General features: G+C 43.0%; 1 protein-coding gene and 1 long non-coding RNA gene across 13 annotated transcripts in view; one reads left to right on the top strand and one right to left on the bottom strand.

The window, feature by feature from the left end:
• The window catches only part of ESRRG (estrogen related receptor gamma), a 378604-nt gene that overhangs the window by 148769 nt on the left and 208887 nt on the right, over positions 1-20948 (bottom strand). The window contains exon 1 of one of the 12 annotated variants that reach the window (XM_072333654.1): positions 4471-4690. The exons of the other annotated variants lie outside the window; for them this stretch is intronic. Coding sequence (XP_072189755.1) covers positions 4471-4526 — 56 coding nt within the window. The 5' untranslated portion in view covers positions 4527-4690. Of the gene's footprint in view, positions 1-4470; positions 4691-20948 lie in introns of those variants that run through there. 12 annotated transcript variants of the gene reach the window in all.
• Positions 4828-10577, top strand: LOC140250773 (uncharacterized). Its single transcript, XR_011903267.1, has 3 exons — positions 4828-4898; positions 5213-5335; positions 10409-10577. It is a non-coding gene; the product is annotated as an uncharacterized lncRNA (long non-coding RNA).

The following is a 20948-nucleotide window of genomic DNA, read 5'->3' on the forward strand; positions in this document are numbered from 1 at the left end:
TAACCGTGTGTGCAAGGAAACACGGAGCCGAAACAAACAGTTCTCTGATGGAGCGACAGCCAAAAGTTACAGGAATGTGAATAAATATTAGTCACATGCATCGCTTCAAAGAGGATTTTTTTTTCCAATTAAAAATGCAGTTTATTTCATAGCAAATCTGTGAGTACAAATTCAAGAAATACTAGATTACATGGAGAATCTGATAGAAAAATCAGGTGCAAACACGTTATCTACAACGCTCTTTTTATCTGCAAGCTCACTTCTCATGGATAAGGAAAAAAATAACACACAAAAGCAGCAATTTTTTGACAAGCAGATACATAGAGAGAAGTTGAGATAGCTCTGCACTCATTTACTGGATACGCGTCCGTGTGGATATACACAATAATACATGCACATTGCAGACAATGCACTAAGGGATATGCTGTTTACTCGGGTACACACATGCATGCATGGTTATATGTGTATTTGAACTCAAATCCGCCGCACAGAGACAGAGGATTTCCACATAAACAAAAGGTGAAGGTATATGTAACAAAAATGCAGCTATACACGCTTCTACAGCTATGACTGTGTGCACACATTATTACCTGAGTCAAGCCTAAAAGTAAAAGAAGGAACATAAAATGTGAAAGAACACGTAATAAGTGGAATGTCAAAGCTGCAGAGACTGCTGGTGTCATCCCTGCGCTATCAAACATACATATGAGTATGATTGGAGACAGAGAGGCTAAATATTTCACTGTCAGAGCATGTCGAGAAACGCAATTCATTTCTCTCTCATGTGCTTTAGGACAATGACAATTTAATACAAGGCTGGTGGATGTAAAAGAGATAAAAACTGAACAAACTGGCCCAGCATAATCACAGATTTCCTCTAGAGAGCCTGGCAGCGTGAGGCTCATATGCACTTGTAACGGATCAACATTTTATTGTTTCTTCCCTCTATGAATCTGCTATGAAGAAGGATTCGGAGCAAAGCTTATCTTGTAGGCAGAGGTTACTTTAAGCTTCAGCAGGAGAAAGAGTTCTTCCCAGTATTTTTCCTATTTATTCTATGCACTTCACTCATGGTGTGAGCGAAAATAATTGAGATACTTCTTGGAAGATTCAATTAAGTGCCTTCATTCCAACTTATGTTTCCAAAGGGGTGCAAGTAACCTCCCTGCAGGTCAAGGGTCGGTCCTTTAGAGATATTCCATACAATGAATTATTGTGTTACTCAGGAATAATTCACATTTTTGTTCTGGATTTTTATACCCTAATTTCCTTCTGTAACATATAGAAATAGCAGCATGGACTGACACATCTGTGAGTACAGACATATCATACTTTTTAGCTACTCTAAGCAAAGTAAGCTTCAAGTATTGTTAAATATTATCATAGACAAGTTACCTTCCGTATTTGATGAATAGCGCCGTGTATTTGAAATTAATTGCAAAAGTAGGGCTGGCTAATGAGGCAGCCCTTATCTTTTCTCAGCAGTGCAAGCACAAGTATTTTTCTGCTGGCTCAATATTTTCTAAATGCCCAAAGTGCTATTAACTAAGTTGAAATCTGATTAAATCGGGAACGTTGAAATATTTGCAACAGCCAAGGCAGCTCCAAAATAATAATAATAATTTTTTTTTAAAAAGCTGGGAAAATTCTTATCTCTGTTCTTATCATGAAGCATGTGTTTTGAAATATAATAATTAAACAAATTGTTCCCTACAGATTCTCCCAGTTGTTGTGCTTCCCATTAGCGTCTCTGAAAACAGTTTGTTAAGACAATAGTTATTCTGTATTATGGAGCTATGGGGATGGTGGCCTACGCACCCGGCCTCTATTTAGAGAGAAATCTGTATGAGGTGGTGAAGCTGAAGGACTGTGAGGAAAAGAACAGTGTGCCTTAGGAGGAAAAAAAAGGGGAGAAAAAAAAATGGTACAGAAAAAAAAAAATGATCAGCTATTCAAGAGAATTAATGGATATCCACAAGGGCTTTGCTAATAACACGGGTTAATTACTGCTGCAACGCACCAGGCTCAGTAAATAAAAGAGCACAACCATAAACACACCGAAATGAGCAACCAGCACTAAAAGAGGGGCAAGCCCCAGCAAACCGGAAGCTGTCAGGCTGGCATTTCAGCTACAATCCCCTTCTACTTTGCACAGGATTTAAAAACTTGCCGGCAGTCCATCAAAACCGAAAAGCCAAAGAGCTGTAACCGGAACCAGAAGCGGCAGAATGGCACGGGGCCTGCTGGCTGCCCACAGGCAGGAGGGAGCTGCTCGCTCGCCCACATCAGGCTGCTTACACCCGGCTGCTGGCCGTGCTGCGCACCAAGGCCTGAGCACCTCCAACTTCAGGGCTTTATGTCTTAACAGCAACTTGATCTGCTCGCTCGGAGAGAAACGCACCAGGTTAAAGATCTGCACAGCTCGGAGGGGACTGTGGGGTGGAAGCAAGCACCCCTTCCCACTACACAGTGAGACTTCTTCACCCTCGCTCCCTTTTGAAAAGGGAAGGTACTTCTCAGATAAACTGTCTGGGAATGAGAAGCTAAGCCAAAGTACCCATAAGAGCAGCCAAAAACTGATAGCAACTCTCTCGCATTTCACACACGCAGTTGCACACACACACACACACACAGATGGATATTTACATGCTAACGCCCGTGAGTGTGCACACAGCCATTCCACAGACCGCTCCCACACAAAACACACAGGACCGCTATCACACACAGGTATTTACTACACATGCCGCCTACCTCCACTTATTCTACTACACCCGCTCTGCACAGCCTTCATTTCTTCTCGCCCGTCCATTCTACCTGCTGCTGGACGAAACAAAAATCTCTGCTGGCTACGAGCTGGGTGTGTTTGACGTCTGAACACCGGTGCTGGGGTTCCACCTAACACCGTGAGCCACAAAGGGCAACGTACACAGCGCACGGAAGCTCTCCGGAGTTACAAATCTCCTCCGTTTCCAATGTTTGGCATACAGAGATGGCGTTGAAATTTATTAAGCTGGCCCCATGCTTTCTTCCCTCACCCCCTCCCTCCCCCCCCACGCCATTTTTCGGAGTGTTTCTATTGCCTTTCCTTCTCCCAGCAGCTGTGACAACTGTTAAAACAGTCGGTAAAATTAAGTCTGCTCTATAATCCCTCAGTCAACGTTACATTTTAATCAGAGGGCGACTGAGATTTCAGGTTCCGAACACGCGGATTCATTTACAATGATTAAACTGACACATACATCAAAACGAGCGGATACGTCGATCGAGCCCGTTATCTTATTAACTATTAGTAATTATTAGTGTTACTGTTATTGCTGAAAAAGCAGAAAGCAGCTGGCTGGGAGTTACGGCATTCTTCAGCACGCTGCCTTGAAATCAAAGCATACCTAGTGATGGTCAGGCAGATGTCTGCCCGCTCCCAGAGCGTTCCGGCAATTTTTAGCTCCAATCCTTGCTGCCCTCTCACCCATACGACAGAACCACAGCAACTACTGTATTTATTTTCCTTACGGCCCTCACTCACGCGTGCACGTGACGGTATGGAAGTCGATAGAAGCCAATTGACAATCACTACGGATATGAATAACGTGCAAAACTCCGGGCTTGAGGGCTGATTAGTGGGGACGGGAAGCACGAACGCGCTGAGCGGCGCTGCTCTGCGCCCACCGCTCGGGGAGGCACCGGGACGCCGTTCCGATGACTTTTAATTGAGCCAAAGAAGAGGGGAAAAAAAAAAAACAACACAAAAACATAAACAAAAATAAAACACCCCACAACAACCCAACGAGTTGGAATCTTGCACCGGAGCCAAAAGGACATGTGCCCCGATTTCATTTCAATGCATCTCCTCTAAGAGGCTTATCCGAACTAATCATTCAAATTAGCTGTAAGAAGGTAAATTCAAGAAAGCTCCTTTGGGCTGGGGGGGGAAAAAAGAAAAAGCTCTAGGAGAAAAAAAAAAAAAAAAGAAAGAAAAAAAAAAAGGAAAAAAAAAGAAAAAAAAAAAAAAAAAGGAAGAAGAAGAAGGAAAAAAAAAGCTTTTGGTCTTTTTATGCATTCATTCCGAAGAACGCTGCCCGGCTTGATAAGAGCAGCGGGCACCGTGCCGTGACGTTACCGAAGCTGTCCCCGGAGCACCCGCGGAGCGCGGACCCTCCGCCGCCGCCCCCCCTCGCTCTCCTCCGGCGCTACGACAGGAGGCGGTTCGGCCCCACCGCCCCACGCGCAGCGCCCCGCCGACACCCCCGCGGTGCGCTCCCGGCTAACCCGGCAAGTTGCCGAGCCTCCCGCCGGCGGCCCCGAGGCGCGGGTCGGTCCGGGCCGGGCGCCGCGGCTCCTCGCAACTCCTTCCCTCCGCCCTCCCGCCGGCCCCGCGCGCACCTGTCGGGCTGCGGGCGGCCACCGCCGCGCGGCGCCCCGCGACGGTCGCGGCGCGGCGAGGAGGCGGTGGGGGCGGGGAGCGGTACCTACTCTTCCTCGTAGTGCAGGGAGAGCGGCTCCGGCAGGCAAAGTTCTACCGAATCCATGTGCGCCCGGCGATCATTCTTCGCGCGCGCGCGCCCGCGGGAAGGCAAAGTTTCCGTGGCCCGGCGCCGCGCTTGGCACGAGGGCTCGGCGGGCGGCGACAGGCGCGGCCAGCGGGGACCAAAAGCTCGTCCGCGCGCCTAATCAAGGACTTAAAGCCCCGCTCCGGGCTCATGAATATGAAGCGCCGCTTTACATATGCGGTCCCCCCGGGCCGGGGGCGCGGCGGATTGGTGGGGCGGCGGCCAATCGGGAGGCGGCGGGGCGGCGCGCGGGCCGCGCGGCAGGTAGAGGGGTGGGGCGGGGGGAGCGGCCTGAGGCGGCGGCCGCTGGGGCAGCGCCCGCAGACATGTCGGCGGCCCCGGGGCGGCGAGGTACGGAGCCGGGGAGGGGGAGAGGGGAGGAAAAGCGGCGGGGGGAAACGCAGCCCAACTTTTTGAGGGGCTGGCGGCCGGGAGGAGGCTGGGAGCGGGGTCCGCGTGTTAACAGTCGGTATCTGTTGATCTAAATCGATCTACGTGTTTATAAAAGCGGAGAAAGCAACTCATTCTGTACACGTTAAGAGAGGGTTTACCTGGCAAAACCGGCGCTTCCGCGTCGGGCAACGTACACGGCCAGGTACGTGCGTTCTCTTGCAGCTCAGCACAACGCCTCGTGCTTAACGTGCACCCCACGTGCCATTATTTAGGTGCTGCCGCGTAAACATTTCGCTTCGGCCAACAGAAAGAAGAGCTCCAGAACCGATCGGTTTCTACCCCAGCTGCGCAGGGAGCGCGAGGGGGACGACCTCAGCCTGCTTCGTTTTAGCAAGGTAAGAGAACGCTGTAGGAGCAGTTCGGCACTGTAATACCTCGCGGTGCACGCAGACCTTGAAAGCGTTCCCTACGCGGTGGATTCCTGTCTAGTCCATTCCGCCCGATGGGAAGGGCAGCGAGCGGAGCCCTGCTGCGTGCCCAGCCCCGCCGCTGCAAAGCACTGCTGGGAGCCAGCCTGCCTCGGCCGCAAGGAAGGGGCCCCTCGCCCAACCTGTTCCAAGCAAATAACCGTGCTGAACTTGGTGAAGCTGACCACGCTCGGTACCTGTATACAGATAGATGTTGTTTTCCTTTTAACTCGGCTCAACCGCTTAGAAAAAAAAAAAAAAAGCTCTTATTTACGACTGCTGCCCTACACGATGCAAATGGCAATCTTTGAGATCAAAACATACCGGTGCACACCCACAGAAAGCATTAATGCCATTCACCAATGGGAACACAAATGCCCTCTCCCAGCATTTCACCAGATGAACGCGGACGCAGAAGCCAAGTCCTAAATACATACGTTCAACAGATGTGTTTGTATGTGCTCTCTTAGCAGAGAGATGCCAGCATTCTGTGCTTAACCTTATGTAAAGGCCGGGTGTGTGGTATAAATGCATGCAAGTTTAGGAATCGGAGCCTGCATAGCAAAACTGCAGCTCAGACTACTGTATAAAAACAGGTAGTAAAAGCTTAATTACCAGTAGCATTATGCTGTCTATATTGTTAAATGCGAGCTCTATAATTATGATGTAAATTCACGTGTGAGCAGTGAATTACAGAGCTCTGAAATGCAGAGGAAAACCCAACCATGCCGTGGAAACAGCAGGCTTAAAATAAATAAATAAATAGAAATCAGTTCTTATCAAATTATAAAATGAGGCATTTAATCATGTTACAGTATTAGAATGCTCTCTGAGGAACAACTGGATACACGTGGATTTTGGAATCAAATCAAAACTTAAATAAGACGTGTTCATTCTATGCGCCTTTGTCGTATATAAGACCCAAATAGAGCTCCTATAAATCGATTTTTGTGTGCCCTTTGGCAAACTATATGAAAATAGAATGGTATTGTTTCTAAGTGACTCTTAGTGTCCGTTTGTAGATTTATATTCAAGAATGCTATTTTTCAATTTTATGCTAAAATACTTTCAAGTCATTTCATTCATATGTGTTTTCTTTAAATAACCCATACCCAGTCCCTAAAGATGGGTCATTTCATCAAGTCACTTCTACGTATTAAGTTCTCTAGAATATATCCTCCTTCATAAGACAGCTGATCCATTTTGAAGTATAGCAAAGCACAGGTCAGCTTTAATTTCTACTTGTGGTCATTATTTCTTAAGATGATGTTTTATATTCAAATGCTGAAACATGTCTCTTTACTTCTGCCATGGAAACCCTCCTTTCTGTATTCCCATAGGTTCTGCCACCTCGTTGACTCGTTCCCCCCATTATCGTACACCATCAGATACATTTTTCCTCTCTCTCTGTTTGCCATCTCTGTGTTTCTCTCACCCATCTCTCACCCAAGCAAGTGGCTCTCTTCCCTGCCACCGCTGCTGCTCAGGCAACCAGAAATACAGTGCTATAGTTTGCATGCTGATAAACAAAGCAGTTGGCTTCTTCCCTGGGACTGAAAATGCCACCTCCACCAGACCAGGGCCTGGAATTCCAACTGTGTTCTTGAACTTGGGTCTCAGTTATCCATCAGTTTAGAAAAAGAAGATAAGCAATATTACTACAGGCAAATAAGCTGTGTGTGAACATGGCTTCACTTTCCCAAGTTTTTCTGTAGAAATAAATAAAATAAGTAATAGGGAGAAAAAAGAGGGGAAAAAAAGAAAAAGCTCATACAATTTAATTAATTTTTATCAGGGCATGTAGAGTAAGAGCAGGCATGGAAATGCTCATCTGCACTAACTTACCAAAACAAAACAGTGTAAAATCTTACCACAAGGAGTCTATAGAAAACAGTGGTAATGGAATCAGAGAAGGGAAGGCAAAAAGCATCCTGGCTGTGTGCAGCAGTCAAGGAGCATTACTGAACAGAATCTATGTTTCCATCTCTCTGTGCGCCTGTAATTTGTATTACATGTACTCCATGTTTACGTATCTTCACATTTAAATACTACAGACGTTTCTAGCCACATTCTTACAGCACAACTACCTCAAGGCAACTGAAGTATAATTCAGTGGCACTTCACAGAAGCTGCACAATGAATTGCGTCAAATGTGTATTTACCAAAAGGCAAAGCTCAAGTCATCTGGCAAGGAGCGAGAATGTCAAATACATTTTATTAGCTGCAGAGAATTAATTTGAAAACAAGTACATGGTTTACTTAGCGTAACGTGTTGGGGGTTGGACTCTGTGATAATCTCCAGAGATCCCTTCTAACCCTACAATTCTGTGATTCTGCGAAATTTTGCCATACACTGTGGTACCTTGTTCAAAGCACAACTGGGGGATATCGTGAAGTCTGAAATAAATATCAAGTAATCATCAAATACATGGTTCTCTCTTTATTCAAAATCCTAAGTAAAGAAATGCAACTCAAATGTTCTATGCTCCAGAGCAACGCTAGAACAATATTGTCACTGTCCACTGGTCTAAAGACTCCTTGGCCTTGTGTGCTTAAGGCTGGAAGGCACTTGGTGCATCCCCGAGCGTGCTGCTCACAAACAAAGAAAACCTAATGCTACAGAAGTTCAGAGTCCTGCTCACCTGTTAGTATGTGGTTGGACAAACTGCAGCAGGCTATTCCTTTAAAGCTCCCTACTTCAGTCTGTATTTAGGACTGATTAATTACTCCTTGTTTTGATCTCAGGTAGAAAAACCACAAGTATCACTATCCCAGAGTGCTCTTTAAAACTTCTCCACTGTTCATTCACAAACATACAGAGCGAGGCATGTAGGTTTTGCTGCTACACTCTATTCCCGTATATAAAAAAATGTCTGTGTGAGGTACCAGCAATTGCATTTCTATGTTACTAAACTGCTTTTGGTTCCTCTGGTCTCAAAAAGAAAAAAAAAAAAAATCTCGATATTTTCTCCTCATTTGATTTTCAAGGGCATGGGTATTTAAATGACTGCCTTCCCTGGTACAGAATAGAAACAGAATAGAAAACAGTTCACACTGCTGTAAATGAAAATTATTCTCTTGACAAAACACCTTTTCCAAAGCCTCTGACAAAACGAAAGGGAAAAAAAGATAGAAAAAAGGAAGCTGCACATGCTTGTCACCTACCAAAAAATGACGACTCCCTGAAGATAATTCAGGTACACACCTCAGTATGGATATCTCACCATTACCCCGAGCTCTTTTTTTAGTGTAAGTTTCTTCAGAGAAGCTGAAGTGCATTACTGTCTCAGACAGCCAAGGATGAGATGACTGAGGGAATTCAGTTGCTCTGTTTAATTAATACAGGATTATTTCACTTTCATTTTGTGGAGCTAATAATATGACTGGTGGAATGTCAGTAAAAATTAAATCATAAACTAGTGCAGTACCAAAGGGAAAACTTACTTTAGTTATGGAGTATTCCCAGCAGAAATCTTGAAAATCTTATACATATTTACACTGATAAAATACCACATGTACTTCATGGGATACTGCAAGCTCTCTACAATCCTTATGGCATGTATTTACAGAGCAAGAGTTAACATTTTGAGATTATACATTAATAAATGAGTTGCGGTTATATTGTTTCTTGAATGTTAAGCACCACATACTAAACGCAGGAACACGTTCAAGGTCAATGTCCTATTTTAGACCTTTTCAGCAGCTGTGATATTATGATAATCATACTTAAAATATTCCTATAGAAAGAGTAAATTGGGCCTTTTCACTAGAAGGATTATTATGACAAATAACAAATCCGAAAGAGGACAAATTCAGATCTCTCTTATTTTTCAATGTGATAACCTGCTGTCCCTTCTTGCAACGGCTTATCTAATAAGAAATAAAATCAATCCACATTCTTCTGCACTTGCAGTATGGGAGGCCTCACCTATGTAAAAATATCTCTCCTCGAGTACTTTTCCTTTCTGTACGAACCAAAACACTCCAGTTGGGATCCCATTCTATCGCCCATGCTGCAGTGAAATGTAATATCCCATAAAGCCAGAAGGGAAAGAGGAAAACTTAGTGTCAGCAGCTATTCCTAAGCAAGATTAGGACTTTAGCTCTGTCTAATTGGGGGATGAGATGTGTCCCTCAGTGGGTCTTTTCCCACTCCCAAATCAGCCTCCCACCTGACAGGAAGCTCAAGGTGCTAAACATAGAAAAGAAGACGGCAGAGCGTAAATATTTCCCCTGTGAAAACCCCAATAGTCTTTACTGAGAGCTGACATGAATTGCTTGTTATGCTGGCCCCAGGATATCACAGCTTGAAGCGAGAGCACACATACACAGAGCCGCCAACCATCCTCAAACCTTCTGTGCTGTGTATTTATGCGTGTGCACCTAGAGGAGGCTCCTATGACATCTGACTTGGAGCCTGTACACCTGCTGTACAAAATGCATTATCTCCAGCTTGACTTTTTTTTCCACCTGACTGTCCCAGCCCATCTTCCATCACTCTTCTTTCTTTCTTTCTCTCCTCCTACTCCCCCTCCACTCCCTTCTCTCTGGCACTTTTATTATTAATGTTAGTGCTATTATTACTGTCCAAGCACAAGCTGATCCACAGGGGACCCTGTGTAATTTAACCCCTCAAGCACTAAATTCCTTCACATGTGCCAAAGACACAGGTTTGTTGTTGCCTCCAGCAATATCCCAGGAAGACGAGTGATGGCGGTGTCATATCATCACACAGCGACTTAATCTATTGCGACACCCAGGGAACAGGTAACTGAAGAGATTTACAGAACATGCTCTCTGACTGAATACAAAATGTTATCCCCTTTCCCGACAAACTCACGTCACACTCAACAAAGTGAAACATTTTGCCCTCCTATGGCTCATCGTTTTCATGACTGCTTTATCCAATCCCACCACCGTATGAGTCACCCCACTGTACATCTTCTAGCTATACAACACTTTTGTTTCACATTTTTGTTCTCTCTCCTTTGTTCTTCTCAGGTTCTCTGATTAACAAACAGCCGGATCATGTTGAACTGCCACGTAACATAGCTTCAGAAATCTTTTATCCGAAGACTAGATGACTGGAGCCATCACTTACATCAGGGTTATCTTTTTGTGCTGTCTTTATGTTGTCTGACATCTAATGTATGCTTTCTAGAACAACAGATTAAAGGGGTTCCACTTTTTCAAGGTGTGAGGAATGCTAAATTACATGCAGTTTAGTTACGATAACCACTGACAAGCAGATGAGCATCTACATTGAGTACTGAGAATCAAAAAACTAATCTGCATGAACCTTCCGCATGGGTCTCCCATTTTGTTATCCATAAACATTAAGAAAAATCAGTGTAATACAGAAGTGCATGGCTGTTCTCTCCAAGATCAAGGTGAGATCCTTTATCTTCTAACATTTCACTGACCTGGGAAGCAAGAATTTGCTGCAGAATTAATCCTGAACTGCAGAAGACAAGTGAGAATAATGAAAATGTCTTCAGCTAACTCAGAATAACCTTACTGTGCTGGTAAGTCAGAGCTTGCACCATGGGAAATTAGCATTGCTGAAATAGCTAAAAGGAACTGGTAACAAACACTGAGTTCACCTGCTCAAGAGTAAACAACGTATCCCTCCATAAGGTGCTAGTAACTTGTATCTCTAGACACCTTCAAATTAATGCAGGTAGGGGCTTTGATACTGAAGACAACCGAAACACGTCCCAGTGGACATATCTAATTTTTCCTTCTGTAAACACAGCTTCTTATGAAGTCATATATCAGCTGACTGACCCCTTAACATATTTATTAAGCTTTTCATAGAGGCACATTCAGGCTCCATGTCAAATGATTTTTCAGATACAGAAATATGTGCATAAACCAAGCACGAGAAGGCGTTAAGCACATCTTGTCCCCATCATGAATAGGAATCCCCATCATGAATAGGAAGAGACTTAAATGTTGCATGGCCATACAGCTCCCAGATGGATCTGTAGCTCCTACAGAAAGGGGATATTTGCCACCAATTGCTCTCCTCCCAGGTCCTACAGCTCCATCCAACTGCACATCAAAGCTCTGATTTTTAGTACAATACATCGGAATCACTCATTAAAAAAAAGGTGTTTACTGTGGTTATTACTTTTTTTTTTTTTTTCTGACTGTATTAACAGAATTAAATGAGACAATATAATCCTAATGACACCCTCCTGCAGCTGAAGCCTTCTCTCATCACCTCAGTTTCTTTCCTAGAGCAGCCTCATTTCTATTGACCAGTCAGTTAGTCCTATTCAATTACTCAATCTCCAATCAATAGATTTAGCTGTGCATAATGGTTAAGGTGTAAACATTATGAACACACTCATCCAGCTTAATTCATGTGCTTGCAGATTTGGCTTTACATTCTAAACACCTTGACAACAGAAATGCAGAATTAAGCTTTTCCTATTAGCTTTTTTCTACCTCCAGTTCTGCCCCTATTTCAGGTGTTATATTTGTAGAAACTAACTCACCGACTATAGAAATTTCTGTCATCCACAAATAAAAAGGAAAAGCAAGGATTGTAATCATTTAAATGTGCTGAATAGAGCAGTAAGAACACTGTATGACGTTCAAGCAGATCCAGTCAGTATTTTCCTGCAGAACTACGCACTCAAGGTGTGAATTGATCCAGAAAGTACAGCCTTTAGATTTACTGCACCTCTGACACTTCTATCACAAAGCATTTGGCTCAATTACTGTAGCGGCATGTGTGCGTGACTACACCCATACATATACACAGACAAACATATTGTATCGTAGGCTTGTGGTTACCTACGTGCATTCATACCTACTCAAAAAAGTATGCAGTAAAAGTTGAACCAACGTACACGTGCGGGTGAATGCCTCCATCTTTCATTTAGTTCAAAGCTTCTTCATTAATCCTGTCCCCCCAGAGCTCACAATTCTGTGCGAGAAAACTCATCTGCAGACACACCAAGTTGCAGGACATCACGATCCTTGTGGTGTCTTGCTTAGGAGCTGGGCTGTACATCTCTCAGCCCAACGCTTCACCGGTGCATCCCCCCACCCTTAATGAAACACTGCAGAACAGCTTCCCGACTACTTGCTTCCAGAGACCACATCCATTTTTGTGCATTACAAAAACCGATCTGATACCAGTGCTGTAACACAATACCTCTGCTGACCAGATAACCCAGAAGAATACAGTTACAACTTATCTGAACAGAGTTCAAATAATACTTGCCAATGAAACACCAGTTCCTCGGGAACTCCCTGGCTGTTACCTGCCTTGAACCAGTGCAGGGCTGTGTTCAAAACAGCTGAAATTTGTGCACATGAGAATGGTTGCACAGAGCTGCTATAATAAGAAAATCCAAAGCAGTTTCTGCCTGTAACTATCACCACGTGGCCTTTATGAGAGGGGCGAGAATTTCTTGACTACAGGGAGGGTAACAAAAGCTTAAAAAAAAAGCAGAAAGGCTTGTAGAAATAAAATATACAGAAAAGGGAAAGTTGCAACACACTTATCCTGCTGACCTTTTCACTCCAACTTCAGATTATCTGCTCCTGGGGTATTAACATAAACTGCTCCAGCCTTATTAAAGGCCATATCTATATTCTTTAGTGCTGTTTGCATTCGGTACGCATATTTTTCAGAACGCTAACGGGCTTTGTTCAATAATGAACTTGGCAGCAGAGCAGGAATGGGTTCTCTTTCAATGCTACTTTCTAAATAAATTATCTAAACCTGATTGAGTTAGATCTGTGGATCATGCTTTGCAGGATGCAACTCGGAGTTTCCGAATAAAGTGAAGCACTTAAGCAAATCAGACTTTTATTCTTCATCCACTGAGAAGCCTGAGATTTAAGATGAAAGAGCAGGGCTGCCTTTCTCTCCTATGCTGTGAGGTTCCTTCATTTTCCCTGTTTCCCCAGTAGATTTACTTGTAAATCTGGCGACAGCCACATCTGAAGTCCTGAGCTCTGACTCCTGACCTCGGTTATGTTCGCCCTTCCCTGCAGAAGAACTACCCCTTGGATCACTGACTTGCTATTATTCTATGGTTAATAGACCTGACCCGTGCAATATTTTTTATCTGGCTACAGTCCTATCTCTAAATTCTCTATTTTGAATGAATACCGATTTTGTGACATGAAGTCTGCTATATAATGAAATGCAAACAATGAAAGGGCTAAATCAGTTTACAACAAATCTATTTGTCAAACAGTGTGGAGATGCTCCCAATTTAGTCCGGGCGGTTCGTGCGACTCTTGATAAGGGAGTTAAAACCGAGCCATTCCACCGCATGAAAATAAAAGCATTGGCAAAAGAGAAGCATTTTCTTTTGGAGAATCTTCCCTGTAACCTGTAGCTAATGATAAAATAAAATAAAATAAAATAAAATAAAATAAAATAAAATAAAATAAAATAAAATAAAATAAAATTAAATTAAATTAAATAAAATTAAATAAAGCCCCCCCGGATTCTACAGGAATTTTCTCACAGCCGGGAGCACTGTTATAGTAGGTAACAGCAAACGCCTCCCCAGCGCAGTCCCCTTATGTCACATTTGCATTTCTATTCAGCTACATCGCCTGACAATGAAGCAAATGGGTCTGCCTTATCTGTACAATTCTGGACAACAGAGATTTCTGAGCCATACAAAGGAACGAGCTTAACATTCAGCACTCAACACTTCCCCGCGCACCCCCTCCCAGGCCCTGGGGGGAATGCAGGCACATAAACACCTGTCCACACCAAAAACCGGAGCTGTCACACAGTGCCGGAGAAGGAAGCGGTTAAAATCACAAATAAATGAATAAGAACCCATGGAGACTTTTGAGACGCTCGCCCTGCCGCAAGGAGGGAAGCGGCCCCAAGCCGCCAGATTTTAGGGCTTTATTTGGAGAGCACCAGCAAAGTGAAGGAGTGTCCCTGGAATGTGAAAGTAGATGATATCTCCTCGAGCAGTTGTTACCCCTGCTGTCCCTGTTACGCTGGCATTTAATAGACAAATGAAAGCTGGAGATCCTTTACCAGGAAAATTTCATATCACCCTACTTTTCATTAGGAGCCCTTTAGCAGCTAGCTGGGCTAACTCCAGCCATTTCATCTCAGTGAGAGGAAATTTCAGGCTAATTCCTTCAAAATTAATATTGTCTCATCTGAAACTTAGAAGTGACACAAAAACTGCACAAGCTGAAGCCTCCAGATCAAACTTGAGTTATGACAAGACTTAAGCCAGTTATAATACAGGTTAGGGCTTTAAGCAGCAGAGAACAATCGACAATGACACCGTTCTGTAGACACTTGCACATTATAAAGGCTGGCTTTCCGCGACCTACTGTAGGGAACCTTCTTTAGCTGGGGGTTGGACTTGCTGATCTCTAGAGGTCCCTTCCAAGCCCTACAACTCTGTGATACTATGTTATGTCTGTACATGCTGTATCTGACATCTTGGACCTTCTCTTCCCAGTTCTCCACATAACAAAATCCTCTCTGTGGGCACAATGTGGAGTTTAAGAAACACCATGTTGGCGAGCACCATCCACACGTTTATTTTCACGTGCAGAAAGGGAGTTTTAATTTAGGGCAACAAATACATAGAGCAGTGAGGGAGGATGTCTTTCTTTTTGTTCTGCATCGTATATCCCACAGCACAATATACATTTTGCATAGCATACTGAATTTTACATTGCTAGCTTATACTTTAATTGTCCTGAACTTCCAGGTAAGGTTATTCTTTGCTGTTGAACAAATGCTGAATTTCTCCCCAGAGGTGGCTGCAACGAGTACTGATTCTCTATCTTTTCCTCACTCACACAGTTTTGAAGATTTACAGGCATGAATATCATCATGTTAACATAAAATGATATTATTATTGCCAAAAACAAGGCAGTTAGCACGGAGGCGGTGAGGAATGCAGAATGCTTGCTTGGATTCAAAGGCAGCGCGAAGCTCCTAGAGCAGTCAGCTGTTTTTAATTCTACAACCGATGGCCCAAAAGCTGCTGCCTGCTGCACGATTCGGAGCAAGAGATTAGGGCATGTTCTGCCTCCTTGAGAGCGAGCAAAAGACCAGCCAACTTTTATTACCCTTAGCACTGAAAATGGCTTTATTGCTGAGGATGAATGAAACTACCAATTGCCCTGGTATCATACCTCCTAAAACACTGCAGATCCTTCAAATGCTGTCAAGGTGACAGATCGCTTTTACCCTCGACTGTGCTAGCACATGGCTAGAGCAAACTTCATAGAAGGCGTGTGTACATGGTACAGTGCAGAACAAATATTTAGTCCTTAAATTTGCTGTGATAAAAAGGGAACCTACTATAAAATTAAATAATTGATACTAACCTATCAGCATTTAAAAACGTTTTTCTAAACTATTGTTTGAAACGAGATAGCACATGCTACTACGCTGCTGTAACTACTTGTGTCTGTTGACTTATCAAAAAATAACTATTACAGATGGAAGAGAGATAGCTGGATAATTAAGAAGAAAAGCAACCACATTTTCCATAGATTGATTCAAGGTCTGCTTGAATCTCAAGTCAGGTCATCTGAAATGTTTATGTAGTTACCCAAAAGAAAACAGCTTCCTTCTTCTGCCCTGTGAGGACAGAAGTTGTAGATCACATTTTGCTGACTGCATTACTGCATCTTGAAGATACTTATCAAGATGGCTTCTACACGCCTGCCCCTTCTGGAACAGAGCAAGCAACAGAGCTGACCCAGAAGAATTAGATGAGAAATTCAACTAATTAATGAGCCCTGCAGGTAGAACACCATTTCTTCTGCTCTTTGGGGCATTTGCAAGGTCAGGTATCTTTTTCAGCATCAGGTCAGATTCACTCACCTGTCAACATATACACAATTTTTAAGAAGTAGTGGCCACACATTTACCTTACCATTACGTCATAAAACTCAATTGTCCCCACTACCAAGCCAAAAATCATGGCGTGTTTTGTCTGATGCCCGCTGAAAGGGAAAAACTCTTCAGGCCAATTCAGCTTTATCAGAGTTCTTTAACATTACCTTGCTTCTCTGTGGGCAGCAGCTTAAAATAATGAAAGCAACATTTTCCATTTAGGAAAATATTCTGGAATGCAACTAAAAATGCCTTGGAATGCATCTCAGTTCCCTCATCGTGCTCTGCTGTCTTTCCTATGTTTGCCTTTCTGAGCATCGCATGGCACAATTTTCTTCCATCTGCCAGGGAAGTTTCCCAAGAAGTAAACCAACTTCAAGATATGGGTAATCTGAATAGAAGACACATTCAGATAGAATTCAGAATGATTATCAGCTCACCTCATCTGTTTCTCGAGCAGTATGTGCACTGTTACTATCCAATGGCCTTGTTGCTAATAAACTTGTTGTCCCACCTCCCATCTGCTCCTCTTGCTGGCCTCCTGCCACTTCAGCCTCAGTCCTTTCCTGTCTTCAAGATGTCATTCAACTTCACTTGCTCTCCTATCCATTTGTTTCTCTTTCCAAGTGAGATCAAGCATATATCTTTCTGTGTCTCTCTCTCCAGCCTTTAGCTTCTGCTCCATCTTTTTAGTAAGTGTCTATGTTTCTGCTCCATTTATCATAGTTGGCAGTATGTGCTATGCAGGTGTCAAGGAAACCAAGAGAGAGTTCACTATTCATGATACTGCCTCTTCAGCTTGCCACTGAGTGTCAGGTTCTTAACACTAAGCTTTATGTTGAGAAGAATGTCTATCAGTTAAAGACAAATTACTTTAAGCCAATACAAGGACAAAAAGAAGCAAGGCTCCTTTAAAATTAGCTTTTTTTCAGTCCCATTCTAACCAGTTTCTGTATTATTTTTCCTTGTATCTGTTCATCACTTGAGCTTGTATGTCCTCACTTACTGGTAAGCGCGCACACTATTGCACAGTGTTGGACATCCCACTTACATGCAGACCTCTGCAAATGTGAATTCCTAATGCTCAACTTCATTAAGTGCTTTCATGTCATCTCAGACTTGTGTTTCACTGAATGTAATCCTGCTCAGAAAGAGAGATGCCTTGTGCTCAAGTAGGAGAGGAGCCACAACCAAATCCAAAATGCCCCGCTGCCTTCCTACAGACTGAAAAAGAACTTTGCCAGCCTGTACGTGGGCTGGGCCTAGGAAGAAGCCTCAGCATTGCCTGAAGCCCAAGCACAATCAGGACCCATTGTTTTTAAATTCAGCTCTCAATTCCGCAAACGTACAAGCCACATTCATATCCTGGAAAACTGGTTTAATTCACTGTCGCACCCAGAGATAAACTTCCCCATAGGTACAATACTTAAACACAATAAAGGCAATTGAAAGCAGCTGCAGCATTACATTCTCAATTGCAGCTATTGCTCTAGAATCGTAAACAGAGAGCGTTGTGATGTTTGTTGTTGGGTTGTGTTTTGTGCTTTTAATTTTCTTTTTGCATCTGTGAAAATATTCTTTCAAGCGGCATTTTTAATAATGTGAAACATCCCTCCACCTGTTAACAGCAAGGTAGCTGGACTAACTTCATTATCACCAGAGCCTAGCTTAGCAAAGACATACACTGACTTTAAGATAATTCCCAAAAAGCACACATACAACAAAGGTTTTCAGGCCATGTGGTGCTTCAGAAAAATGTTCTTTAGGGATGTGGCAAATTTAGGGTAAGAATCAACTGGAGAAGCACCTGGGGATTATTGTAGATTCTGGATCACCTCGTGTTTTTTTGTTATACGAGCACTTAATGAAATACATGATGCAGCCTGAATCATTTTTCAAAAAGTCAAGCATGAAAGTTTCCAGATTAAGTATTTTTTTTACTCATGATATACGGTAAAGCCTGACAGTCTCTACTGCTCAAACTCAGCATGGACACGATTCAATACTTTTTAAACCACGTGGCAAAGAAACAAGGATAGAAATCCCTCACAATCTTTCTAACACTTCCATCCAGACCACCTTCCTTTTTCACCTATCATCAGTGTGGCACCCACAGGACAGGCAGAATTTGTCTTACAGCAAATTGGACAAACAAGTCTCCAGTTTCTATCCTCGCTATATGTAAACCAATACATATCTTACACATCTTTTTTTCTTACCCATACTATGCATTCATTAAAACAAGCTTGCGAAATGGCTTTGTGATCGGCAAAGCTCCGTCCTATAACTTTTTGCATCTTGTTCCACATTATTTCTGTGGAAGTGAGGAGGACTATTCACATATATAACTGAAACTAAGGATCTACCATTAAAAAAATCACTTTATCACCTTGCAAAACTTCTTGGGAAAGTAAAGTTTCCTATTTCTCCAATAGTTAATGCTATGCAAATGTGATCTGAAATTTAAATCTGAACGTTTAGACAAATCATTTCCTGGAATTTTCCCTATTTGCTGGAAGGCAATAAGATGCATTTTAACCCTCCAAGCAACAATATGCCTCCATTCAGCAACTGCTACACAAAGACTTCACTTAAGGTACAGAACATACAGTAGCTTTCCATACTGTAATGTATTTTCTGTCACAACTGCACCACCAGGTAAGAATTTAGCTACTGAGGAACATCAGCACAGAGCGGGTCAAGGTTAGGGCTGCAAAGCAGCATTGGTGCAGAATGGCAACACGTTGGGAACAGGTGACACAACCTGAAGGGCAGAATGTGTGGCATGCTACGACACTCAGCAGGTTTCAGTGATATGAGGAAAGGTGCCTCTCCTACCCTGAGAGACAAGGACAGCACAAGACAATGACCTGTCCAGTGGTCTCTACTCTTATTTTATTCCTCACACTTCGGCTAACTGTGGGAAGTTCAATCTGCCCCTTTACAGGTGTGTTCACTCTAGGCTGGTCCGCACTGTGTCTGGCACCACCACAGAGAACAAACAAATGCAAGCACAGAAGTCTGGCAGATACATCTGTATGGAGCTAACAAGTATTTCCCTTGCTGCACGCCCTCCCTTTAACAAAGACTAACCAGTGTCCGTGGCAAAATGCTCTTCAGGAACCAGTGCCATCGCACACAATGGGGCAGATCCACACCCCGTTGACCACAACTACATATTTGTTTGCATTGTCTCTCTGGTTCGACAAGTCTGTGTGATGGCACTTGTCAAAGCTGCTTCGACTAAGCTGTTCTGCATTTGTCTGGCTGGATTTGGACTTCCCGGATCCCTGACTGAATACAAAGTGATCTGAAAAAGCAGTGTTTGGCAACAAGCACAGTGGGGAGCGCAGTGTGTGTTGGTATACAAGAGCACAATGTGTTCTTCATAACATCGCTGGGGGAGCGTGCTGCAGGAATCTCAGTGCTGTTGAGATCAAAATGGTCTCCTTTGTTGTCAGCTGTTTAATAGCAGCTGTTTAATGTAATTCCAAATGATCTGCATGAATGAAGTTGTCATTCTTGCAGTTCACTTTAATGTAGTTTAGGAAAAATAAAATAATATCCCACATCTTAGCCGGGTTATTTTTCTGTTGTTCTTCAGAGAAGTTGCACTCTTCTACTAGCCTAGCAAATAATAAGTGTGTGATTTCCAGAAATAAAACATGTATTTCAGAGAGGGAGGAAAAAAATTAGGCAAAGAGTCAAATATTGCAAGTTCTTTCCTTCTGGATACTTCAGAACGGGTGATTAAAAATATCTTCAGTCCTTAAAAATCACACATAAAGAAATTAACTTGTCAGCAAATACATGAGCAAAAGGACTATCTATTTCTATATGCACTTCTACACACTTTTCCCCAAGGTAGATTATTTGATTTTTTTTCCCCAAATTGTAGCAGAATACAGTGAAAAAACATAAACAAATGTAGTCCTTTCGATTAAGTAGTTTAGCACGTAGAAATGTGTGTCTACAATAGGCTTGTTTTTTGTTAAAAGTCTGTTTGATACCAAGAGTGATAATAAGGACCATCATCGGAAGAAATATTTACAGTTCTCTGATGAACAATAGAGGGCACTAATGCTTCTAATCTGGGAAACGCATCACGCACCAGACAGACAAAACAGCGGTGGTACTCGTAGCACACAAACCACATCATCTATGCTAAATACGTAGATAGTATAGAGAGGATTTCTGTCTCTCAGAAAAGTTCTCTTTGTCCTTTAAACTTCCTTTTTCTTTCTTTTTTTTTTCCTTTCCTTTTTTTTTTTTTTTTTTTTTTTTTGCCTGCAGAAACTGGGATGTGATAATAACACGCTAATACTTGCGGCCTTTCAAAGTGTCATTTTCTTTTGTTCAATGAACAAAGCAGAAGTAACTTTTCCTCATACAAATCCCCCTTCTGTGTACGTTCTCATCACATTTCTGCCTGTTTACCTACAGCTCTGTGCAATAGTTCAAGGTAAAGCAAGTCCCCTGACAAATACAGAGCCAAAGGATGCTTAACCTGAGTGTTATGTGTGTTCCCAGAAAGCTCATGTAGAAATATCAGCTACAATCTTCAGCAAGAGAGATAGTGGGGTTCCACTTGGAAGTTACAAGGGCTCACTGTGGGGATGCTACAGCACTGAAACACCTTCAGCAACATCTCTCAGGTGCAGCTGTTGAGAGGGCTCC

Source organism: Excalfactoria chinensis, chromosome 3, assembly GCF_039878825.1.
Source record: "Excalfactoria chinensis isolate bCotChi1 chromosome 3, bCotChi1.hap2, whole genome shotgun sequence".
Classification (NCBI taxonomy): domain Eukaryota; kingdom Metazoa; phylum Chordata; class Aves; order Galliformes; family Phasianidae; genus Excalfactoria; species Excalfactoria chinensis.